We start from the raw sequence: 25865 nt of genomic DNA on the forward strand, positions 1-25865 counted from the left end.
GATACAATCAATATATTTCTCCAGTATAAGAAATGACAATTTAAGTATTTTCTTAGTAATGCACCAAAGAAAAATAATTAATTTCAAAGGGATAGTGAAATTCATTCTTGTTCCCTTAATAGCATGTCATAAGATTTTAAATGTGATATGTTGCATTTAATATATTATGATCTCATACGTGATGCCATGGAATTAATAGGAAGCACACTATCATATTACATATTCATAGATGGCCTGAATATAAACCATGATAAAATGTGTTGTTCTTTATTATAATATGTTAGAAAAAGTTGTAGTTCATTGGACAAATACTGTATCCAGAATCTATGTCCCTGATAAATAAAAATATAATGTATTTATAATCTAAATATCACTTAAACTAATAATCTTCCTGCAAAATACTTTCAATCTCTATTCTCAATAATAAAATTTTAAATAATAGATTATAAAACTTTAAGTTTGGGGAAATTTCACTGAAGGTAAACTCCCAAAATTGTCTTAAGAAAAAGTCCACACTAAAAAATTATTAATTTCAATAGTCTTTATAACACATATTTTTATTTCCACAAAAGTCATGTTATAAAAATATTTTATCATTTTACCTTCATTCATAAAACTAATTCTCATTACTTAAAGGGTCATTATTCTAAATGAGTTCAAATTCTGAGAACTGCATATTTTTAAGAAATTTATAACTGTATTACTGCAAACAAATTATAAACATCGAAGAACAAGTTCTACTGAGTTTTAATGGTGGAGTTTACTTTGAAAACAAAGAATCTGGACTGATAATTAAAAACCCTTTCTTCATGGTGCTTTTCAGTGATCTAATGAAGAGGTCAGTTGAGACTAATGAGACCAGCTTAATTCTTCATCTTCTATAATGCTGGACTAAAAGTGTCTTCAGAAGCCCCACTCAGTTGCAATATTACCAGACAAACAAAGGCCTGTCATTACTACTTCCAAATCTGAGCAATTACCAAAAAAAAAAATGCAGAACTGATGGAGGTATAGTTTCCTTCTGACATTATGCATTTCAGAAGTTCTAGAAGTAACTGAATTAAAAATTTAGTAACATAAATTGTCTGACTTACTGAATGAGCTCTAAGGACAGCAATTATCTTTGAGAGGGCCATGTTCCAAAGTTCATCAGTGTATGCCCTGGTTACTAATCCTTGGGTCACATGTAAAATGTGATCTTCCACCACAAAGAACCTAAGAACAGTAATTACCAAAATAACATGAGTTAAAAAAAATTAAAACCTAAATAGGAGATCATTAGTTCTGACACATAACACAATATCAAAATAATACTTATTGCCATATTAGATACATACCCTACAATTTGAGTGAAATATCTTCTATAGCCATCAACTGTTTCATGCTTTAAATGAAAAATAAAAATCAATTTAAAACAATAAATATCAGTAACATAAAAGTAAGTTCCAAATCAGTGCAACATTTATTAACAAATATTTATTGAGAGTCTACTATATGCTGCATACATTTATAAGGCACCAAGGATACACTGGTAAATAACAAAAAGTCCTTACCCCTCATGGAACTTGCATTCAAAAGGAAATGAACAATAAACAAATTAAAAAGTCAGTATGATTTCAGAACCTCCTTCTCAGCAGGCTAGTTCAAGCTACCATCATCTCTCACTTGGACAATTACATCATTCTCCTACCTAGTCTTCCAAGCTTTCAGGCTTGATCCCTACAGTCTGTTCTCCAGACAGCTGCCAGAATGATAGTTTTCAAACAGTAATCAAATAATTATATCATTTGCTAAAAACCCTCCAATGACTTTTCATGTGATTCATAATAAAAGTCAAATTCCTTTAAAATGGTCTACGATTTCCTACTGTTTATAATTTTAACAAAAGGTATACAGGAAAATATTTGATCATTTGAATTTCATAAAAGTTTATTACATGAAATATAACAATTAAGTTCAAATATTATATTTTATATATTTCATAAAAGTGATCAAAAATTTCAAACATCTGGATTTTTTCAGAGAGGGGACTGTTATTACTATTTGGCTTAAAAATACTATGATCAGAGAATACAGTCTCCATGACACAAATGTTTGATATTTCTTGATACCTGCTTTATAACACAGTATATCACATTTTATGTTCCATGTGTACTTAAAAAAATGTTTCTACAGGTGTTGAAACAGAATTCCTTTTTTTTTGGCTGCACTGTGTGGCTTTTGGGATCTCAGTTCCCCGACCAGGGACTGAACCTGGGCCCATGGCAGTGAAAGCACTGAGTCTTAACCACTGGACCCTCAAGGAATTCCCAAACAGAATTCTATACAGTTTATTAGATAAGCCTATTAAGCATGTTCTATATTCTTACTAATATTCTGTCTACTGGCTGATAAGATACTGAAGTATCCACTATGCTTATGGATGTTTTTGTTTATCCGTTAAGCTGTGGCAATTTTGCTTTAAATATTTTGAGTCAATGTTATCAAGTACTTATAGATTTAAATCACCATTTTTATCAACTCTAAGACATAATTTTTTTTATCATTCTAGCTTTTTAAAATTATATTTAAGTAGAGAAGCAAGAAGAACAGAAGCAAGAAGAAGGACAGAAGCAAGGAGACAGCAGAAGCAAGAAGAACTACAATCCTGCAGCCTGTGGAACAAAAACCACATTCGCAGAAAGACAGACAAGATGAAAAGGCAGAGGGCTATGTACCAGATGAAGGAACAAGATAAAACCCCAGAAAAACAACTAAATGAAGTGGAGATAGGCAACCTTCCAGAAAAAGAATTCAGAATAATGATAGTTAAGATGATCCAGGACCTCGGAAAAAGAATGGAGACAAAGATCGAGAAGATGCAAAAAATGTTTAACAAAGACCCAGAAGAATTAAAGAACAAACAAACAGAGATGAACAATACAATAACTGAAATGAAAAATACACTAGAAGGAATCAATAGCAGAATAACTGAGGCAGAAGAACGGATAAGTGACCTGGAAGACAGAATGGTGGAATTTGCTGCTGTGGAACAGAATAAAGAAAAATGAATGAAAAGAAATGAAGACAGCCTAAGAGACCTCTGGGACAACATTAAACACAACAACATTCACATTATAGGGGTCCCAGAAGAAGAAGAGAAAAAGAAAGAACCCGAGAAAATATTTGAAGAGATTATAGTCGAAAACTTCCCTAACATGGGAAAGGAAATAGCCACCCAGGTCCAGGAAGCGCAGACAGTCCTATACAGAATAAACCCAAGGAGAAACACGCTGAGACACATAGTAATCAAACTGGCAAAAATTAAAGACAAAGAACAATTATTGAAAGCATCAAGAGAAAAACAACAAATAACATACAAGGGAACTCCCATACAGTTAACAGTTGATTTCTCAGCAGAAACTCTACAAGCCAGAAGGGAGTGGCATGATATACTTAAAGTGATGAAAGGGAAGAACCTACAACAAGATTACCTCTACCTGGCAAGGATCTCATTCAGATTTGATGGAGAAATCAAAAGCTTTACAGACAACCAAAAGCTAAGAGAATTCAGCACCACCAAACCAGCTCTATAACAAATGCTAAAGGAACTTCTCTAAGTGGGAAACACAAGAGAAGAAAAGGACCTACAAAAACAAACGCAAAACAATTAAGAAAATGGTACTAGGAACATACATATCAATAATTACCCTAAACATGAATGGATTAAATGCTCCAACCAAAAGACACAGGCTTGCTGAATGGATACAAAAACAAGACCCATATATAGGCTGTCTACAAGAGACCCACTTCAGACCTAGGGACACATACAGACTGAAAGTGAGGGAATGGAAAAAGATATTCCATGCAAATGGAAATCAAAAGAAAGCTGGAGTAGCAATACTCATATCAGATAAAATAGACTTTAAAATAAAGAATGTTACAAGAGACAAGGAAGGACACTACATAATGATCAAGGGATCAGTCCAAGAAGAAGAGATAACAATTATAAATATATATGCACCCAACACAGGAGCACCTCAATACATAAGGCACCTGCTAACAGCTATAAAACAGGAAATTGACAGTAACACAATAATAGTGGGGGACTTTAACACCTCACTTACACCAATGGACAGCTCATCCAAAATGAAAATAAATAAGGAAACAGAAGCTTTAAATGACACAATAGACCAGATTGATTTAATTGATATTTATAGGACATTCCATCCAAAAACAGCAGATTATACTTTCTTCTCAAGTACACACAGAATATTCTCCAGGATAGATCACATCTTGGGTCACAAATCAAGCCTCAGTAAATTTAAGAAAACTGAAATCATACTAAGCATCTTTTCTGACCACAACGCTATGAGATTAGAAATCAATTACAGGGAAAAAAAAACGTAAAAAACACGAACACATGGAGGCTAAACAATACGTTACTAAATAACCAAGAGATCACTGAAGAAATCAAAGAGGAAATCAAAAAATACCTAAAGACAAATGACAATGAAAAGACGATGATCCAAAACCTATGGGATGCAGCAAAAGCAGTTCTAAGAGGGAAGCTGATAGCTATACAAGCCTACCTCAAGAAACAAGAAAAAGCTCAAATAAACAATCTAACCTTACACCTAAAGGAACCAGAGAAAGAAGAACAAACAAAACCCAAAGTTAGTAGAAGGAAAGAAATCATAAAGATCAGAGCAGAAATAAATGAAATAGAAACAAAGAAAACAATAGTAAAGATCAATAAAACTAAAAGCTGGTTCTTTGAGAAGATAAACCAAACTGATAACCCATCAGCCAGACTCATCAAGAAAAAGAGGGAGAGGACTCAAATCAATAAAATTAGAAATGAAAAAGAAGAAGTTACAACAGACACCACAGAAATACAAAGCATCCTAAGAGACTACTACAAGCAACTCTATGCCAATAAAATGGACAACCTGGAAGAAATGGACAAATTCTTAGAAAGGTATAACTTTCCAAGACTGAACCAGGAAGAAATAGAAAATATAAACAGACCAACACAAGTAATGAAATTGAAACTGTGATTAAAAATCTTCCAACTGGGCTTCCCTGGTGGCGCAGGGGTTGAGAGTTCGCCTGCCGATGCACGGGACACGGGTTCGTGCCCCAGTCCAGGGGGATCCCACATGCCGTGGAGTGGCTGGGCCCGTGAGCCATGCCGCTGAGCCTGCGCGTCCGGAGCCTGTGCTCTGCAACAGGAGAGGCCACAACAGTGAGAGGCCCGCATACCGCAAAAAAAAAAAAAAAAAAAAACCTTCTAACAAACAGAAGTCCAGGACCAGATGGCTTCACAGGTGAATTCTATCAAACATTTAGAGAATAGCTAACACCCATCCTTCTCAAACTCTTCCAAAAATTGCAGATGAAGGAACACTCCCAAATTCATTCCATGAGGCCACCATCACCCTGATACCAAAACTAGACAAAGATACTACAAAAAAAGAAAATTACAGACCAATATCACTGATGAATACAGATGCAAAAATCCTCAACAAAATACTAGCAAACAGAATCCAACAACACCTTAAAAGGATCATATACCATGACCAAGTGGGATTTATCCCAGGGATGCAAGGATTCTTCAATATATGCAAATCAATCAATGTGATACACCATATTAACAAATTGAAGAATAAAAACCATATGATCATCTCAATAGATGCAGAAAAAGCTTTTGACAAAATTCAACACCTATTTATGATAAAAACTCTCCAGAAAGTGGTCATAGAGGGAACCTACCTCAACATAATAAAGGCCATATACAACAAACCCACAGCAAACATCATTCTCAATGGTGAAAAACTGAAAGCATTTCCTCTAAGATCAGGAACAAGACAAGGATGTCCACTCTCACCACTATTATTCAACATAGTTTTGGAAGTCCTAGCCACGGCAATCAGAGAAGAAAAAGAAATAAGAGGAATACAAATTGGAAAAGAAGAAGTAAAACTGTCACTGTTTGCAGATGACATGATACTATACATAGAGAATCCTAAAGATGCCACCAGAAAACTACTGGAGCTAATCAATGAATTTAGTAAAGTTGCAGGATACAAAATTAATGCACAGAAATCTCTGGCATTCCTATACACTAATGAAGAAAAATTCAAAAGAGAAATTAAGGAAACTCTCCCATTTACCACTGCAACAAAAAGAATAAAATACCTGGGAATAAACCTACCTAGGGAGACAAAAGACCTGTATGCAGAAAACTATAAGACACTGATGAAAGAAATTAAAGATGATACCAACAGATGAAGAGATACACCATGTTCTTGGATTGGAAGAATCAATATTGTGAAAATGACTATACTACCCAAAGCAATCTACAAATTCAATGCAATCCCTATCAAATTACCAATGGCAGTTTTTATAGAACTAGAACTAAAAAATCTTAAAATTTGTATGGAGACACAAAAGACCCCAAATAGCCAAAGCAGTGTTGAGGGAAAAAAACGGAGCTGGAGGAATCAGACTCCCTTACTTCAGACTATACTACAAAGCTACAGTAATCAAGATAATATGGTAGTGGCACAAAAACAGAAATATAAATCAATGGAACAAGATAGAAAGCCCAGAGATAAACCCACGCACCTATGGTCAACTAATCTATGACAAAGGAGGCAAGGATATATACAATGGAGAAAAGACAGTCTCTTCAATAAGTGGTGCTGGGAAAACCTGACAGCTACATGTAAAAGAATGAAATTGGAACATTCCTAACACCATACAGAAAAATAAACTCAAAATGGATTAGAGACCTAAATGTAATTCCAGACACTGTAAAACTCTTAGAGGAAAACATAGGAAGAACACTCTTTGACATAAATCACAGCAAGATCTCTTTTGATCCACCTCCTAGAGTAATGGAAATAAAAACAAAAATAAACAAATGGGACCTAATGAAACTTAAAAGCTTTTGCACAGCAAAGGAAACCATAAACAAAACGAAAATACAACCTTCAGAATGGGAGAGAATATTTGCAAACGAATCAACGGACAGAGGATTAATCTCCAAAATATATAAGCAGCTCATGCAGCTCAATATTAAAAAAACAAACAACCCAATCCAAAAATGGGCAGAAGACCTAAATAGACATTTCTCCAAAGAAGACATACAGATGGCCAAGAAGCACATGAAAAGCTGCTCAACATCACTAATTATTAGAGAAATGCAAATCAAAAGTACAATTAGGTATCACCTCACACCAGTTAGAATGGGCATCATCAGAAATTCTACAAACAACAAATGCTGGACAGGGTGTGGAGGAAAGGGAACCCTCTTGCACTGCTGGTGGGAAGGTAAATTGATACAGCCACTATGGAGAACAGTATGGAGGTTCCTTAAAAAACTAAAAATAGAATTATCATATGACCCAGCAATCCCACTACTGGGCATATACCCAGAGAAAACTGTAATTGAAAAAGACACATGCACCCCAATGTTCATTGCTGCACTACTTACAGTAGCCAGTTCATGGAAGCAACCTAAATGCCCATCGACAGACAAATGGGTAAAGAAGATGTGGTACATATATACAATGGAATATTACTCAGACATAAAAAGGAACGAAATTGGGTCATTTGTAGAGACGTGGACGGATCTAAAGACTGTCATACAGAGTGAAGTAAGGCAGAAAAACAAATATCGTATATTAACACATATACGTGGAACCTAGAAAAATGGTACAGATGAACTGGTTTGCAGGGTAGAAATTAGACACAGATGTAGAGAAAAAATAAAAATTATATTTAAGTATATATTGTTTCTATTCTTTTAGTGGTTACAGAAATTACATTATGCATACTTAAGTAATCAAACTCTAAAATTAATCAATAATTTTACTCTTTTCTGGACAATTCCAAAACTGCAGAACAGTTTCACTTCATTAACTTCCATCTCACTCTAATGTTTATGTTATTGTTTCTGTGCATTTCAACTCTATCTTGTTTTAACGTCCATAATATTTTATTAATATTATTTTCTACAGTCAACACAGATTTGTCCACATATTTATACTTTCCTTGCTATTCATTCATTCTAGCATCTCCTATCTTCCAGTTGGCATCACTTTCCTTTTGACTGCAGTATATCCTTTCTTTTTAAGGGTGTCTTGGTAACAAACTCTCCTCTTCTTTGCCTGAAAATGTCTATCTTTGCCCTTGTTCCGCTGAATATAGAATCCCAGGTAGACAGCTATTTTCCTTCAGCACTGAAAATATTCCACTGTCTTGTTTATTTGAAAATAATCTCTTCTCTCTGGGTATTTCTGAGATCTTCTCTTTATCTTTGTTTTTAAAGTCAAATTTACTGAGGCATAATTTACATAAAGCAAAATTAAAACGCTTTTTACATACAGAGTCCGATGAGTTTTGATGAACGTAGACATTTGTGTCACCACAACCAAAATCAAGATATAGAATATTTCCGTCTCATAAAAAGTTCCCTTTATGCCCCTCTATAGTGAATCACTCTGCCCAACCCTGGCCCGTTGTCACAGATCCCATTCTATCCCATAGTTTTGCCTTTTCAAAAATGTCATGTAACACAAATCGTACTATACATAACTTTGCTGTATCTGAATTTTTTCACCTAGAATAGTGTTTCTAAGATTTATCCATGTCACTGCATGTATCAGTTCCTTTTCTACTGCTGAGTAGTATTCCATTATGTCAAGGTACAACTTTTTTTTTTTTTTTGGGTACGCGGGACTCTCACTGTTGTGGCCTCTCCCGTTGCGGAGCACAGGCTCCGGACGTGCAGGCTCAGTGGCCATGGCTCACGGGCCTAGCTGCTCCACGGCATGTGGGATCTTCCCGGACCGGGGCACGAACCCGTGTCCCCTGCATCGGCAGGCGGACTCTCAACCACTGTGCCACCAGGGAAGCCCGAGATACAACAATCTGTTTCTCTATTCACTAGCTCACAGACATTTGAGATGTTTCCAGTTTCTGGCATTTATGAATAAAGCTACTATAAACATTCACATATGAGCCACTATGTGGATAAATTTTCATCTCTCACAGGTAAAAACCTAGGAGTAGAAGTGCTGGGTCATATGGCAAGTGTATGCTTAACATTATAACAAACTGTCAAACTATTTTCCAAAGTGGCAGTACAATATTTATACCTATCAGAAGTTTATGAGAGTTCTACCTGCTCCAAATCCTCACCAGCACTTGCTATTATCGATCTTTTTAATTTTAGCCATTCTAGTAGGTATGTAGAGGTGTCTCATTGTGGTTTTAATTTGCATTTCCCTGATGAAAAATGATATTTAACATCTTTTCACGTGCTTACTTGCCATCTGTGTATCTTTGGTAAAATGTCTATTTGAATCTTTTTAGTCTGTCTTTAGTTAGTTATACAAGTTCTTTATATATTCTGGATACAAGCCTTTCATTAGACATGAGTTTTGCAAATGTTCTCTCCATCTATGTCTTGTCTTTTCATTTTCTTGATACTGCCTTTTGAAGGGTAGAAGTTTTCCATTTTGATGTTCAATCTATCAATTTCTTTCTTTTATGGTTCATGCTTTATGTATCTCACCTAAGAAAATACTGCCTAACCCAAAGTCACAAAAATTTTAACCTTTGTTTTTTCTAAAAGTTTTACAATTTTAGCTCTTATATTTGGGTCCATGATCCATTTCTTGAAATGTTGAATGAGGTAAGCATCAACATTCATTTTTTTGCATATGGATAATTTCATTCTCTTGTAGTAAAAAGACACACTTTGTGCAATTTCAAGTTTTTTAATATTTATTGAGATTTATTTTATTACCCAGAACATGATCTATCTTGGTGAAACTTCCAGGTACACTTGGAAAAGCACGTGTATTCTGCTGTTTTGGGTGAATTATTCAATAAATGTCAATTAGTTCACTTAGCTCATAATGTTTTTCAGGTCTTCTATTTTCTCTTTATCTTTGGTGTTCTACATTTTCATTTTAAGTTCTCTAAAAGTGTACTTCTTTTTATTTAACCTACTTGGATTCCTTGGACTTGACTTTAGGTTTCTGTTTCTCATCTGTCTTAGTAAGTTCTCAGGTATTACCTCAAATATTCCTCTGTCCCTCTTGTTCTATCCTCTCTTTCTAAAACTGCAACTAAATATGTTAGACCTCTCTGTATCTCCCCTATCTTTCTTCTGTATTTTTATTCTTTTGTCACTCTATGATGTAGTCTAGCAATTTCTTCAGATCAACTAAGAGAATTCATCAACCTGTTCACAAAATTTTTCATGTTGGCTAGTATATCTTTTTTTTTATTTTTTATTTTTTTGTGGTACGTGGGCCTCTCACTGCTGTGGCCTCTCCCGTTGAGGAGAACAGGCTCCGGACGCGCAGGCTCAGCGGCCATGGCTCACAGGCCCAGCCGCTCCGCAGCATGTGGGATCTTCCTGGACCGGGGCACGAACCTGTGTCCCCTGCATCAGCAGGCGGACTCTCAACCACTGCGCCACCAGGGAAGCCCTGGCTAATATATCTTTAATTACTAGGTATTCTACTTGATTTTTTTTCCACATTTTTTTGGTAATTCCTTTAGAGTTTCTTGTTGCCTAATGATATCAGCAAGCTTGCCTTTTATTTCTTTAAATATAATAGTGTTATTTTATATTCTATGCCTAATAACTCAAACATTGAAAGTCTTTTACAATTGATTTCTGTTGTCAATATTTCTAATGATTCTCACTTGTTTGATAGCTAATTCTGAGTATGAGTTGCTAATTTTCCTTGAAACCTCAACTATGGATATCCTTTCATTTGGTATGAAGGTTCAGAGAAGAACTGCATTTGCTTCTACTAGGCACCTGGAGACAATATCAAAATGGAACCACTTTAAATTTTCAGCTTGAGATTTTTTTGATTATCCAAGTAGAATGAATTTGGATTGCAAACACATTTGAGGAACTGCTTGTTATGAATTCTCAGAGATTTTTTCTCTTTGTTCACTCAGCACCAGGATTTGGGATAGGCAATTTTCTTTAGTGTATTTGGCAAAAGGACCAGAGAGCTTTTGCTAGATGGTTTTATCTCTAGGTCATACTAATAATGGGCTATAATTCTTTGGAGTCTCAGCCTTACAAAGGAGACAGTCTCTTATCACCCACTTTGGGTGACTCTATGCTTAGCCCCCTATACCCCTATGTCCTCAAAACTTATGCTTTCCCATTCAGTCCATGCCCCTAGGATAAAAGCTACATTCAGTTCTTCATTATGCCTGTCTGAATTTCTTTCCTCATTTAGGATTTCCTGGCTTTTTCTTCTTATATTTAGGTGTATTGAGGTATAAGTTACATGAACAAAACTCTTTTTCATGTGCTGTTTCTATGTGTTTTCACAAATACATCTAGTCACATACCTATCACCGTAACCAACATATAGAACAGTTCCATATTGACTTAGTTTGGTTTTTTTTTAACATTATGGATTATTTTATTTCAATTTTTCCTTATTTTTTTTACAGTGAATACATCACAATTTTATAACCAAAAAAATACATATATTCTTGAGAATGGCTAATAAAAATCCCACAAACAAAGCCCTTTCAGATTACTTATTTCGTCTTTGTCAGGACTATACTTTCCTACCTGATACTCAGTACATTTAAAAAGAACTTAAGATTTTAAAAAATGTTTTATCCAGCACCGTTAGTTGTTTTTTCAGTAGAACAATTAATCAAGATACACAGTCTACCACATCGTCAGAAACTAATTATCACCCCCTGACATTTTATATATTTACTTATTTATCTTTTTATGTATTCATTGTCTTATTTATTCACTTACAGTCTATCTTCCCTAATAGAATGTAAGTTCATGAGAGAAGGGACTTAGCCATAGCCATTTTGTTCACTGCTGTAACCTTCACACCTAAACCAATGATTGGAAATGGTAGGTATTCAATAAATATTTGTAGTTGAATGCATGCCTTGAAGAAATTAAAGAGGATAAAAACTTCAACATAACCAATTCAAAATTTTCACATACTTACCATATTTGATTGGGGTTGCAATACCAGTCTTGCCTGTTTCTTTCTTTGTTTTCGGTAATAATTTTCAAATGTTTCCTCATCACCCTAAAATAAAATCAGAAGAGTAATGAAAAACACACATACACAAACACACTGCTAAACAGAAAACTTTACCCCGTAAGAGTCATTTTTCAGTTTTTAACAACTGGATTTAAATGCGGAATGGTATTTCATATTGAATACCAAGAACAAGTTTTGGCATTATGGTTCATAGATAGTAACCTTGTTTGGTATCATGACAATTAAGAAGACTAAAGGTAAGTCCAAATAATTTGACTGTTGCCCAACTTGTCACTTAGCCTTTATACATTTTTGACTGACGAAAGAAAATATCGCTGTCAGTGAGGGAAATTAAGAAAATTAGTTGGCAAGCCTCAACTTCTGAACATGTTGTACAAGAACTAAGAAAATCTGACCACAGGACAAAATACACTATTTCTAACATGGTTTACTATTAATCTGCACAGGAAGAGAAGGGAGGAACCCTTTGTGAATACTGTCCCTTGATTAATCATTAAAGAAGACTTCTCCTTTATTTGGCACCTTGGAAGTTTTTACACATCAAGACAATGCACAATGGTACCACCAGGTATCAGTGAAGGATATGTCTTTCTTTTATAAAGTAAGTGTGGTAGCCTCCAAGACACCCCCCAAAGATCCCTTGTGTAGTCTCCTCCCACATTGTACCAAGGTTGGTCTATGTGACCAAGAGGATGCAGGAGAAGTAAAAGTATGTCACTTCTGAGATTAAGTTATAAAAGGCATCATGGTTTTCATTTGGTCTCTCTCAGATCACTCACTTCTGGGGAAAGCCAGTTGCCACGTCATGAAGACTATCAGTATCAGGCAGACTTGCAGACAGCCCATGCGGCAAGAAACTGAGACCTGCCAACAGCCACACCTGTTACACAGGTATAAAGATACAGTCTTTCCCAGAGGACTTAGTGCCTGTTGACATAAACTCCCAGATAAAGTATATAATGTGTCTGTATTAAAAACTGAGTGTTGTGTTAAAGAGTCAATTACTAAATGCAGCAAATCTTTATGAAATATCAGGTAAAATGGAAGGCACTGGGGAAAGAACAACAAACAACACTCATGGTCTCTTGCAGATCATACACATACAGAACAGGAATAATACAAAGTAACAGAAGTGCCTACTGGAACTCACTGTAGCACGCTGCCATAAAAGACAGAAAAATTGTGCACTATCAAAGCAAAAAATCATTCCTCTACATCAAACTCAAAAACTTATAGGAGAACATCCAATTTGAAAGGAGTTGTGAAAGAATAAAATTTCACGTGGGGCTTCCCTGGTGGCGCAGTGGTTAAGAATTCACCTGCCAATGCAGGGGACACAGGTTCGAGCCCTTGTCCGGGAAGATCCCACATGCTGCGGAGCAACTAAGCCCATGCGCCACAACTACTGAAGCCCGTGTGCCTAGAGCCCGTGCTCCGCAACAAGAGAAGCCACCACAATGAGAAGCCCGTGCACTGCAACAAAGAGTAGCCCCTGCTCGCCACAACTAGAGAAAGCCCGCACACAGCAGCGAAGACCCAACGCAGCCAAAAAATAAATAAATAAAATAAATTTATAAAAACAAAACAAAACAAAACAAAAAACAACTTCATGTGATTAGACAAAAGGAAGCCTAGTTTTCAATGTTACTACAAATAGCAGTGTAATCGTGATGGAACCTACCCTCTGTTTGCCTCAGGTATGAATGCAGTTAAATGTATATACTACCACCTCACATTGAAAAGAATCTATGAAGTTAAGGTAGTTTATACTCACACACACTGAAAGAAATATTTTATCAGAGACTAGACTAAAAGTATTATTGTTTTGATACTACACTATGATTTATTATAGCTTTAAAAAGAGAAATTCTTTTTAAAGGTCTATTCAATAAAGTTCAACACACTTGAAACGTCTCTTACTTATCTGTAAAACAGCAAGTTTACATTGATATTGTGCTGTTAGATCACTTTCATCTCAGCTAGGAAGTTCAGAACTAGTCCTGTCTTTTAATAGAGGACTAAAAGAAAAAAGTTAACAAATAAAGATAGTTCCATTTGCTCTAATTAACATAATTACCATTCTTTTTTCAATTACATAAATAATCCAAACCTCAAAACTCCTTAAAAGTAAGTGGCTTAAGAAGGCAGTGGGATGACATATTCAAAGCGCTGAAAGAAAAACCAAGAATTCTATATCCAACAAAACTACTCTTAAAAAGCAAAGGAGAGGGAATTCCCTGGTGGTCTAGTGGTTAGGACTCTGTGCTTTCACTGCCGAGGGCCCAGGTTCAATCCCTGGTTGGGGAACTAAGATCCCACAAGCTGCACAGTGTGGCCAAAAAAAAAAAAAAAAGCAAAAGAGAAATTAAGACACTCCCAGATAAACAAAATTGAGAGAATTTGACACTACCAGAACCTTCCCTAAAAGAAACACTAACAGGAGTACTTCAGGCAGAAACGCAAGGACACTAGACAGTAACTCTAATTCACATGAAGAAATAAAAAGTACCAGTAAAAGTAAATACAGAGGAAAATATAAAGACAGTATATGTGTATTTTTGTTTGTAACTTTTTTTTTCTAATTTAAAAAAACAACTGCATAAAGAATTATAAAACTGTGTCAATGGCTAATGTGTAAATATATAATTAGTATGAGAAAAATAACAAAAAGGAGAGGGATTAATGAGAACTAATTATACTGTTTTAAGATAAAGATGTTACTTGTAATTCCCAGGGCAAACACTAAGAAAATACTAAATATATAAATGTGTGTGTGTGTGTGTATGTGTGTGTGTGTGTGCATATAAATAAATGACAAGGGAATTAAAATGGTACATGAGAAAATATCTATTTGATGCAAAAGAAGGCAATAATGGAGGAAGAGAGGAACAAAAAAAGACATCAGACATATTAAAACAACCAGTAGATGTAAATCCTACCTTATCAGCAATTACATTAAATATAAATGAACTAAACAATCCAATCAAAAGGAAGAGATCAGCAGACTGAACTGAAAAGAAAACAGATCCATCTATATGCTATCCTACAAGAGACACACTTTAGATTCAAAGACACAAAAAGGTCAAAAATAACATAATAAAAAAATATACCATGCCAAGAGTAACCAAAAGAGCCTGAGTGCCTATACTAATATCAGCCAAAATAGAATTTAAGACAAAAAATATTACAAAGAAACACATTTTATAGTGGAAAAAGGTCTTACTACAGAGACATAACAATTATAAACATATACACACATAACAACAAAGCCTCAAAAATATATGAAGCAAAAAGTGGCAGAACTAAGGAAGAACAGACAATTCAACAGTTATAGCTGGAGGCTTCAATAATCCCATTTTTAATAACAGACAAAACAAGCAAAAGATCAACAAGGATAAAGAAGATTTGAACACTATAATTAACTAAACCTAACTGATGGCTATAGAAAACACCACCCAACAACAGCCAGATACACATTATTCTCAAGTATACATGAAACATTCTCCAGGATAAAGCATGTTATGCCATAAAACAAGCCTCAATAAACTTAAAAGGACTGGAATCATACAAAGTATGATCTGTGACTACAGTGGGATTAAATTAGGAATCAATGACAGAAGAACTTTTGTTTGTGAACAGAAATTCACAAACATGGAGATTAAACACATTTCTAAATAACTAATGGGTTAAAGAAGAAATCACAGGAAATTAGAAAATACTTTGAGATAAATGGAAACAAAAACACAACACACCAAAACTCATGGAATGCAGCTAAAGCAGTGGTTAGAAGGAAATTTATAGCTTTAAATGTCTGTATTAAAAAAGAAGAAAGGGGGCTTCCCTGGTGGCCCAGTGGTTGGGAGTCCACCTGCCGATGCAGGGGACACAGGTTCGTGCCCCGGTCCGGGAAGACCCCACATGCCATGGAGCGGCTGGGCCCGTGAGCTATGGCCGCTGAGCCTGCGCGTCCGGAGCAGAGGCCACAACAGTGAGAGGCCCGCGTACCGCAAAAAAAAAAAAAAGAAGAAAGGGACTTGCCTGGTGGCATAGTGGTTAAGAATATATCTGCCAGGACTTCCCTGGTGGCTCAGTGATTAAGAATCTGCCTGCCAATGCAGGGGACACGGGTTCGAGCCCTGATCCGGGAAGATCCCACATGACGCAGAGCAACTAAGCCCATGTGCCACAACTGAGCCTGCACTCTAGAGCCCGTGAGCCACAACTACTGAGCCCGTGCACCTAGAGCCCGTGCTCTGCAACAAGAGAAGCCACTGCAATAAGAAGCCTGCACACCGCAACGAAGAGTAGCCCTCGCTCCCCGCAACTAGAGAAAGCCCGCGTGCAGCAATGAAGACCCAAGGCAGCCAAAAATAAATAAATAAATAAAATTAAAAAAAAAAAAGACTCCACCTGCTAATGCAGGGGACATGGGTTAAATCCCTGATCCAGGAAGATCCCACATGCCACAGAGCAACTAAGCCCGTGTGCTGCAACTACTGAGCCTGCGTGCCACAAATACCAAAGCCCACACACCTAGAGCCCGTGCTCCACAACAAGAGAAGCCACCGCAATGAGAAGCCCACACACCACAACAAAGAGTAGCCCCCACTTGTCACAACTAGAGAAAGCCCGTGAGCAGCAACAAAGATCCAACACTGCCAAAAATAAAATCAATAAAAAAGAAGATAGATCTCAATCAATAACTTAAACTTCTACCTATATGAAAGAAGTTGGACACAAAAGGCCACATATAGTATGATTCCATTTATATGAAATACCCAGAATAGGCAAATCCATAGAGACAGAAAGTAAATTAATGGTTGTCAGGGACTGGGGGGAGGGGAGAATAAGGAGTGACTGCTAACAGGTAAGAGGTTTCTTTTTGTAGTAATAAAATGTGCTGGAATTAGTTGTAATGGTTGCACATCCTTGTGAATTATACTAAAACCACTGAACTGTATACTTTAAAAGGGTAAAATTTTGGGTATATGAATTATATCAGAATAGTGCAATTATGTTTTTTAAAAAGATAATTGTTTAACCAAAACTAAAAACAATGTAGTGTGGGGTAAACAAATGTAGAAGTAACATACTTAAAAGTAACTGTGATACAACAGTACAAAGGCAAGAAGGGAGAAATGTAAGGTTCTTTTAACATACATGAAAAGCATACTTGAAAGTGTACCATGATTAAGTTAAAGAAAAAAGTAAATGCCTTACACACAGTGGATATTTCACAAATAAATATTGCATGAAGGTTTAGAGCTCAATGAGCTTGTGGTCAGCCTTTAGAAAAGCAGGCCTAAAATGCATACCTGTCTTTTTAATAATACAAATATACACACACAAATGTGCATACACACATATGTATACACACACAGACATATATATATATATATATATACCCATGCACATATACAAAAGATACTTACCAGAACAGAATAAATGTGCAAACATCGGTAAACAGGGGAAAAATCAACAAGATCCTGAACAGTTAAGACCTGAAAAATAAAATCATTTTTTAAAAATTATAGGTCAAGCTACTAGTCTACTGTTGAATAATATAAAGTTAGACAAGGAGATTCATGGACTTCGTATTATAACATTTATCAACTATAAAAAGCACACACTATAAACACAATGCCTATTTTGTTTTGGCATTTGTTTAGTAATTCATTCTGCATATATTTATCATCATTGTTGACTATTTTAGATTATAAGGTAATAAGGGGGAGAGACTGTATATCTTTATCATGTTTGATAGATTGCCAGAAAATTGCTATGGATAACTAGATACATCATTATTGCTTCTGGTAAAGATGGTGCACAAATGTATGATTTACCTATAGATGAAGTTCCTTCTCTTATGCATGACTTATAATTATTTCATCAAATTGAAGAAATCATCATTATTATTTTATGGAACACTAACGAAGAAAAAAAAACACTACCACTTGAAACTGTAGTATCATCAATTTTAAAATGCTTCCTGATTCTGAGATGTTAATAATATTTTTTAAAGTACATCTTACAATTAAAGAAACAGTAATATAAAGTTCCCCAAACTTGAGAAATAAACTCTTTTTAAAGGAACACATTTCTATTCTCATGAATCCTCTGAGTGAACTTGAATTATTTTTATTATAGAGTTACTTATTTGGGAAAATGACAGAAACAAAATGTAGTAATAATTAAATAGATCGGAAAGAACAGGGAAACAACCAAATTTCTCTTAGAGTATGGATTTGGGTGTTGGGCCTGACGGCAATGTTCCCAGCAATTAAAGATATACAAAACAGACTACGGAAAATTGAGACACGAAGACTAGATGGTCCATTTTTACCATTCTGAATCTCAAGGGAGAAAAGACTTACAGAGATTCTCTGAATATTGATTAAGAAAGAGCAAAAAAGTAGATTTCAAAAACATTTATTTCATTTCAAGGGACTAATCAGGCCACATTAATTCCACATTAGAAAGACATTAAACTATTTAAGGCTATTTATCTGTATATCAGACATCTACTATATATGCAAACATAAATGTATATACATACATATATACATATTAACATACATATATGTACACACACATATATATACACACACACACTAATACATACAGACTCACTCATCCTCAGGCATATAATGCAAATGTACATACTGAACACTCAGTGGTTTCCCCAAACACAGAGAAGCCATGGGCACATATTTATATGGTTCCTTTTTAATCAATCAATTAAAAGATCTTACTACACCCCAACAGTGTCCTTAGAAAAAGAATTTAAACGCTCACTGACAAGGCAAAACTTATAAACAATGGGAATACTAGACTCCTTATGGTATTAACTAAATTCAAAAGGAATTCAACAGAAAAGATAAAAAGTAGGCTCAACAGAAGACTTCGTGGAGGGAAGAAAAGAAGCACTAGCACTAGGAATGAATTTGAATGAAGAGGATAAAAGAAAGCAAATATTTAGGACAATTTCAAGGTTTCTAGACTTATTAAAACTTTTTTAAGAAATTGAAAACTTAACTTTAATCATATTAAAATTATTTTGTAGTATCTCAGCACCAGCCAAAGGAAAAAAAGGTAGGCTATCCAGAATTAGTCTAAATGGCAAGGTTAAGCCATCATGCAATTAAATGTCTGCCACAGGTAATTAAATTATCAGTGATCACTACAAAAATAGCATTAAATTTACACTTTTACTGCTAATTATGGCAGAAAACCTAGGTTCAACTATCTGCAGCTTACAAATATAATCTACAATATATCTTGTTTATCTGTCAGTTATTCAGTCTAACATTTCAGACGACTCCTTTGCCCTAATAGCTCATTACAAACTGATCTACGTAAATTCAGTTTCCACATGGCAAGACTGAGTGTCACACAGACAACATTACAACTCAAGAGAAAAAAGACATCCAATAATAGATGAGGGAGGGAGGAAGGAAAGAAAGGAAAAAAGGAAGAAAAGAAAGGAAGGAAGGAAGAAACAAAGATAGAAACAAAAAAAGATACAAAGAAAGAAAGAGAAAGAAACAAATTTCCCATCACCTCCTCTTCATTCTCATCCTCTTCCTCAAATACAGGTTTCAATACAATTTCATTCCTTTCTTCTAGAATTCTATCATTTATATATATAGTCTTCCCAAATTTTACATTATTTTGCTTCTGCAGAATAACACTGAAGAGTTTCTGCTGCTGTGCCTATTTGGGAAAAAGAAAAATTAAGTTTATTTGAAAAATTATTGTAGTCAAAATTGGTTCAAGAAGTTATTCATATTTCTTCATATTTTTAATGTCTGTAGGTATAGGATCTGGAATGATGTCCCATTTTTGTTCATGATTTACACCCTCCTTTTTTCAACAGTCTTGCAGAGGTTATCAATTTTATCTGAAAAGACTAAGAACCAACTTTTGTCTTTGCTGATACTCCCTTTTGTATTTTGTTTTCTATTATATTGATTTCTACTCTTGATTATCTCCTTCCAGTTTCTTTTCTTCAATTTTATTTTATTGTGGTAAGCACTAACATGAGATCTACCCTCAAATTTTTAAGTGTACATACATATTACATTATTAATATGTATATCAATAATTTAATACATTATTGTTGATAGGTATAATACTGATATTTATAGAAGACCTCTAGAGTTTGTTCATCATTTTTTTTTTTTTTTTTGGCCGCACTGTGCAGCTTGTGTGATCTTAGTTCCCCGACCAGGGACAGAACTGGGCCCACGGCAGTGAAAGCTCAGAGTTCTAACTGAGACAGGCCTAGGACCTGGGACCCTTTGCTTCAATGCTGCAAAACTTGCACCTGGACGAACCTCTCCTCCAGCAACAAAATACAAAGATACTATAAGGGACTAAAAATAACTGCATGCATGCACAGTTGGGGCAAACTGTGGACAAAAGATACAAAGGGACCAAAAAACCCCACTGCCACTTTTTAAGAGCCCAGAGCAAAAGCAGGGTACTGCGCATGCCCTCTACACATGAGGCCACCTAAAGGGTGGGCAAAACACCTAAGTCACCCCTCCGGCCTGACCCATGGACACACCCCTACCCTCACCCCATATAAGGAACAAGCTCGCCCCTCCTCAGGGAGTAAGCAAGCAAGGGAACCTGTTGTCTGTTCTCACTCCCCCCCTGCTGCAGCAGGGGCCCCAGTAAAGCCTTGGCTGAATTTCTTGTCTGGCCTCTAGTCAATTTCTACTGATTAGGGAAGGCCAAGAACCCTGGTAGGTATCACTAACCACTGGACTGCCAAGGAATTCCCTAGAGCTTGTTCATCTATACTTAAACTTTATGTCTGTTGATTAGTAACTCCTCATTTCCCCCTGGTAACCACCAACCCACTCTTTGATTCTATGAATTTGACTAACTTAGATAGCTGATAATTTCCTTTTTAAAGACTGGATAGTATTCCATTACAGGTACATACCACATTTTCTTAATCCATTCGTCAATGGACATTTACATTGTTTCCACATCTTAGATATTGTGAATAATGCTGCAAAGAGCATGGGAGTGCTAATATTCGTCAAGACCCCGATTTCAGGTTTTTTGGATAAATACCCATAGTAGAACATATGATAGCTCCATTGTTAACTTTTTTTTTTAATTAGTTGATTTATTTTAATTTTTTTTTGGCTGTGTTGGGTCTTCATTGCTGCGCATGGACTTGCTCTAGTTGTGGCGAGCAGTGCTCTTGGATGCGGTGCTCGGGCTTCTCATTGTGGTGGCCTCTCTTGTTGCGGAGCGCAGGCTCTAGGCACGTAGGCTTCAGTAGTTGTGGCATGCAGGCTCAGTAGTTGTGGTTCGTGAGCTCTAGAGCGCAGGCTTAGCAGTTGTGGCACACGGGCTTAGTTGCTTTGTGGCATGTGGGATCTTCCCGGACCAGGGATCAAACCCATGTCCCCTGCATTGGCAGGCAGATTCTTAACCACTGCGCCACCAGGGAAGTCCCCATTGTTAACTTTTTGAGGAACCTCCATACTGTTTTCCATAGCAGCTACACCATTATGCATTCCCGCCAACATTTTGCAAGAGTTCTAATTTCTCTACATCCTTACCAACACTTGCTATCTTTTGTTTTTTTGATAATAGCCATCTTGAGAGGTGTAAAGTGACATCCCATTGTGATTTTGATTTGCATTTCCCTAATGGTTAATAAAGTTTAGCATCTTTTCATATATCTGTTGGCCACTTTTATGTCTCCTTTGGAGAAATGTCTTTTCAAATCCCTAGCTCACTTTTTAATCAGGTGATTAGTTTTGTTTTGTTTTGTTTTTTGCTATTAAGTTGTATGATTTCCTTACATATTTTGGAGACTAATCCCTAATCAGATATACAGTTTGCAAGTATTTTTTTCCATTCCGTAGGTTGTCTTTTCACTCTGTTTCCTTTGCTATGCAGAAGCTTTTGAGTTAGATGTAATTCCACTTATTTTTGTTTATGTTGCCTGTGCTTTTTGTGTCACATCAATACTTCTACTTTCGTTGAGTTTAACTTGCTACTGTTTCTCTAACTTCTTGAAATGGATACTTAGGATCATTGATTTCTGCCTTTCTTTCCTAATTTATAAATTTAAGCCTACAAATTTCCCTTAAACTTGACTTTTATCATATCATACAAGTTTTTCATATATCACATTTTCATTATAATTCAAAATATTTTCTGGTTTCAAATGAGTTTCTTCTTTGACCCATGGGCTATTTAGAATTTTATTTCTTAATTTCCAAATATATAGGGATTTTCTACTTATCTATTTATTACCAGTTTCAGGAATAATTCCAATGTGGCCAGATAATATGTTCTGTATTATTTCAATCCTTTGAAATGTATTGACATTTCCTCTATGGACCAAAACAATCAATTTTGATAAATGTTCTTTAAAAATGTATATTCTGGGGCTTCCCTGGTGGTGCAGTGGTTGAGAGTCCGCCTGCCAATGCAGGGGACACGGGTTCGTGCCCCGGTCCGGGAAGATCCCACATGCCGCGGAGCGGCTGGGCCCGTGAGCCGTGGCCGCTGAGCCTGCGCATCCAGAGCCTGTGCTCCGCAACGGGAGAGGCCACAACAGTGAGAGGCCCGCGTGCCGCAAAAAAAAAAAAAATGTATATTCTGAAATCAAGAGATACAGTGTTACATGTGTCAATTAGGTCAGGGTTGCTAATCATTATTTTAAAGGACTAAATCCTTACTATATCTATTGGCTCTAGTAGTTACTGAGAGGAGTGTTGAAATCTATTATGATTGTCAAGATGTCTATTTCTCCTTTTAATTCTGACAATTTTTGCCTTTATATATTTTGAGACTATGTTATTAGATAGAAATAAATTTAGAATTGTTTATTTTCCTGATGAACTGAACCTTTTATCACTATGAAATGTTACTCTTTCTTAAGCTTTTTGTCTTAAAGCCTACTTTAATATTAATGTACATACATCAGCTTTCTCTTGGTTAATCTTTTCACGATACAACTCTTCCATCCTTTTGCTTTCAATCTCTCTATATGTTTATATGTAAGATATGTCTTCTGAAAGGAGCATACATTAAAATATACAGATCGTAACTATACAATTTTGACAAGCGGATATACTTTGTCACGGTATAGAACACTTCCATCTCCCCAGAAAGTTCCCTTGTGTCCCTTCCCAGGCAATCTCCCCACCCAGAGGCAGCTACTGTGTTGATTTTTTTTTTTAACCTTAAATTAGTTTTGCCTGCTTTAGAATTGCATGCAAATAGATATAAGTGTGTGCTTTTCTGTGTCCAGCTTCTGTAGCTCAGCATAATGTCTGGGAGAAATTCATTCCTTCTTATTGCTAAGTAATATCCTATTGCATGAGTATAGCACAATTTGTGTATCCATTCTCCTTTTGATGTCCCTTTGGCTTGTTTCCAGTTTTTGGCTAGTTGTGAACGAAGCTGCTGAACATTGAGCATCGTGAGGATGCGCTTTCATTTCTCACTGGTAAATACCTAGGGGAGTAACTGCTGACTCAAAAGGTAGGTACATTAATTTTATAACTGCCTTTTTGTTACTGAGCTGTAGGAGTTAATTCAAAGATAATATTTTCAAGTTGCTTTAAAAAGAGAACAATTTATAACCTTAGCATAAAAGGGCTCCCACTTGCCTCTGTGGCTGCCTCTGTTTAGCTAATTTTATACCAAATTTGCTGAAAAAAGTTAATGTGATACTACATACATGGGGAAGATTGCTGAGAGATCAGTTGGTGAATCAAGTTAGATCAACTTTACTTAATTAAATAAGGAATAACTGCAAACAAAAGAAGAAATGCTGATGAAATCCATTCTAAACAAGAATTCGGAAAGCTAAGAAAAGGCTAAAACTAAACAAAAACAAGTATTTTATGTAAGAAAAGTAAACTTTGGGTATATTCTATAACCTAGATTATTAACTAACATTAAATTAAAAGTCTCCTTTTTAAGAATGTATGTGTAAAACTGAGTCACTCTGCTGTACAGCAGAGATTGGCACAACACTGTAAATCAATTATACTTCAATAAATAAATAAAATTCTACTTTTTAGTCTCACCTGTTTCATTGCTGTTTCACCTATTTTGTCAGAATGTTTGCGAATGCTTTCCAAAAAGTCTTTGAGATCAGACATGGAGATTTCTTTAATATCTTCACGGAGTTTAGGAAGATTTTCTATCATTAGCTGACAAAACCGGTATTGACTAACCCGGGGAAAATACACATTCTCTAATTGTTCCATAGTTTTTAGAGCAGAGTAATACCTGTGAGAAGTTAAAAAGAACACTCTATAAAAAGTTCTTATTACATTTATTTTACAATTAAGTCCAAATAATCAGTCCAACACTCCCAACAAAAAGGATATTGTTATAGTAAAAATAAAATAAATAAAATTAACATTTATTTCTATTTACTAAGCACAAACAAAAACCATATGAAAAAGTTGCAGGATGAAAATTCACTAACAAACAACTTCTTTACTTCATTTCATCGAAATCTATAACATGACAAGCATTATCACAGTCATCACAATACCTTAAATGTATATATGTATAATAGTTCCAAAATTTTTAATCAGAATATTTAGTTATTTGATATATGATTTCATGATATCTCTCCCATCCACATCCCCTACCTTCAAAAAAGTACACGGCACCGGTTTAAATCAAATCAAAGTAAAATATATTTTAAGAAAAATATTTTGGAAAATGTTACACTCTTTAAGGCAATTAGAAATAATATTGTGTCACAAAAACCATTTAAAAAGCCATTAATAGGGCTTCCCTGGTGGCGCAGTGGTTGAGAGTCCACCTGCCGATGCAGGGTACACGGGTTCGCCCCCCGGTCCGGGAGGATCCCACATGCCGCGGAGCGGCTGGGCCCGTGAGCCACGGCCGTTGAGTCTGCGCGTCTGGAGCCTGTGCTCCGCAGCGGGAGAGGTCACACACACAAAAAAAGCATTCGTGAAGATGGCAGTGTGGGAAGACGCGGAGTTAGCATCTCCCCACAACTAGGGCGCCTGCCAGCCACTGGTGCGGGGCTGTGACGCCCAAGGACATGGGAGTGAACCAGTTGGAGGTAGGGGGACGCAGCGGGGAGGAGAAGTGGAGGCCAGACAGGATCGGTGCCCCTGAGGACAGGGAGATCAGGAGAGGCAGGTGGGAGGGACTCTCCGGAAGGAGTGGGAGAGGGGCAGAGGGCGATCGCCTGGCCCACTGGGCCCGGGGAGCCTGCTGAGCTCCCAAGCCTGTCCCCCACCTCCAAAACCCCATCCAGGCCACGCCGGTCCTGGGGGCATAGGAGGGAGGCTGGGGAGATCAGGAGAGGCAGCTGGGAGGGGCCCTCCAGGACGGAGGAGCAGGAGAGGAGAGGAAGGTGTTTGCGCCGACCACTGGAGCCCAGGAAGCCTGCTGGGCTCCCAGGTGAGGTCCCCCGCCCTCTGAGACCAGGGGTGGGGGGCACGCCTGGTAACCTTCTGTTCCTTGAGCCTAAGCCCCACCCCCCACAGCCCCCAGGGCCTTTTCCAGACCTGTGGGTCCAGAGCATTGGCCCCACCCACCGCCCATCGCCCTTGCTTAGGCCCCGCCCTCCACATCCCAGGCCTCACCCCCCCCCCTTTTTTTCCTTTTCCCTCCTCTTTTTTACTATTGTGGTACTGATGTACCTTCCGGTTGTTGATTCATCTATATTTTTATTTTTACATTCTTTCTAACATATCTGTTAGTTTCCTAGTCTTATTTTATTTTTTACTTTGTTATTGTTCTTTTTTTTTTGCCACC

General features: G+C 36.5%; 1 protein-coding gene across 9 annotated transcripts in view; it reads right to left on the bottom strand.

The window, feature by feature from the left end:
* EXOC6 (exocyst complex component 6) overlaps nt 1-25865 on the bottom strand; it is a 187754-nt gene that overhangs the window by 118214 nt on the left and 43675 nt on the right. For all 9 annotated transcript variants that reach the window (XR_012326988.1, XM_019939640.3, XM_073794184.1 and 6 more), the window contains 6 exons: nt 24146-24350; nt 19632-19784; nt 17504-17572; nt 12012-12095; nt 1338-1384; nt 1095-1215 (listed from right to left, as the gene is read on the bottom strand). Coding sequence is in view for 8 of the 9 variants with exons in the window: in XM_019939640.3 (XP_019795199.2) it covers nt 1095-1215; nt 1338-1384; nt 12012-12095; nt 17504-17572; nt 19632-19784; nt 24146-24350 (679 nt within the window). In the remaining variant the exon portion in view is untranslated. The remainder of the gene's footprint in view (nt 1-1094; nt 1216-1337; nt 1385-12011; nt 12096-17503; nt 17573-19631; nt 19785-24145; nt 24351-25865) is intronic.

This window comes from Tursiops truncatus, chromosome 16, assembly GCF_011762595.2.
Source record: "Tursiops truncatus isolate mTurTru1 chromosome 16, mTurTru1.mat.Y, whole genome shotgun sequence".
In the NCBI taxonomy this organism is placed as follows: domain Eukaryota; kingdom Metazoa; phylum Chordata; class Mammalia; order Artiodactyla; family Delphinidae; genus Tursiops; species Tursiops truncatus.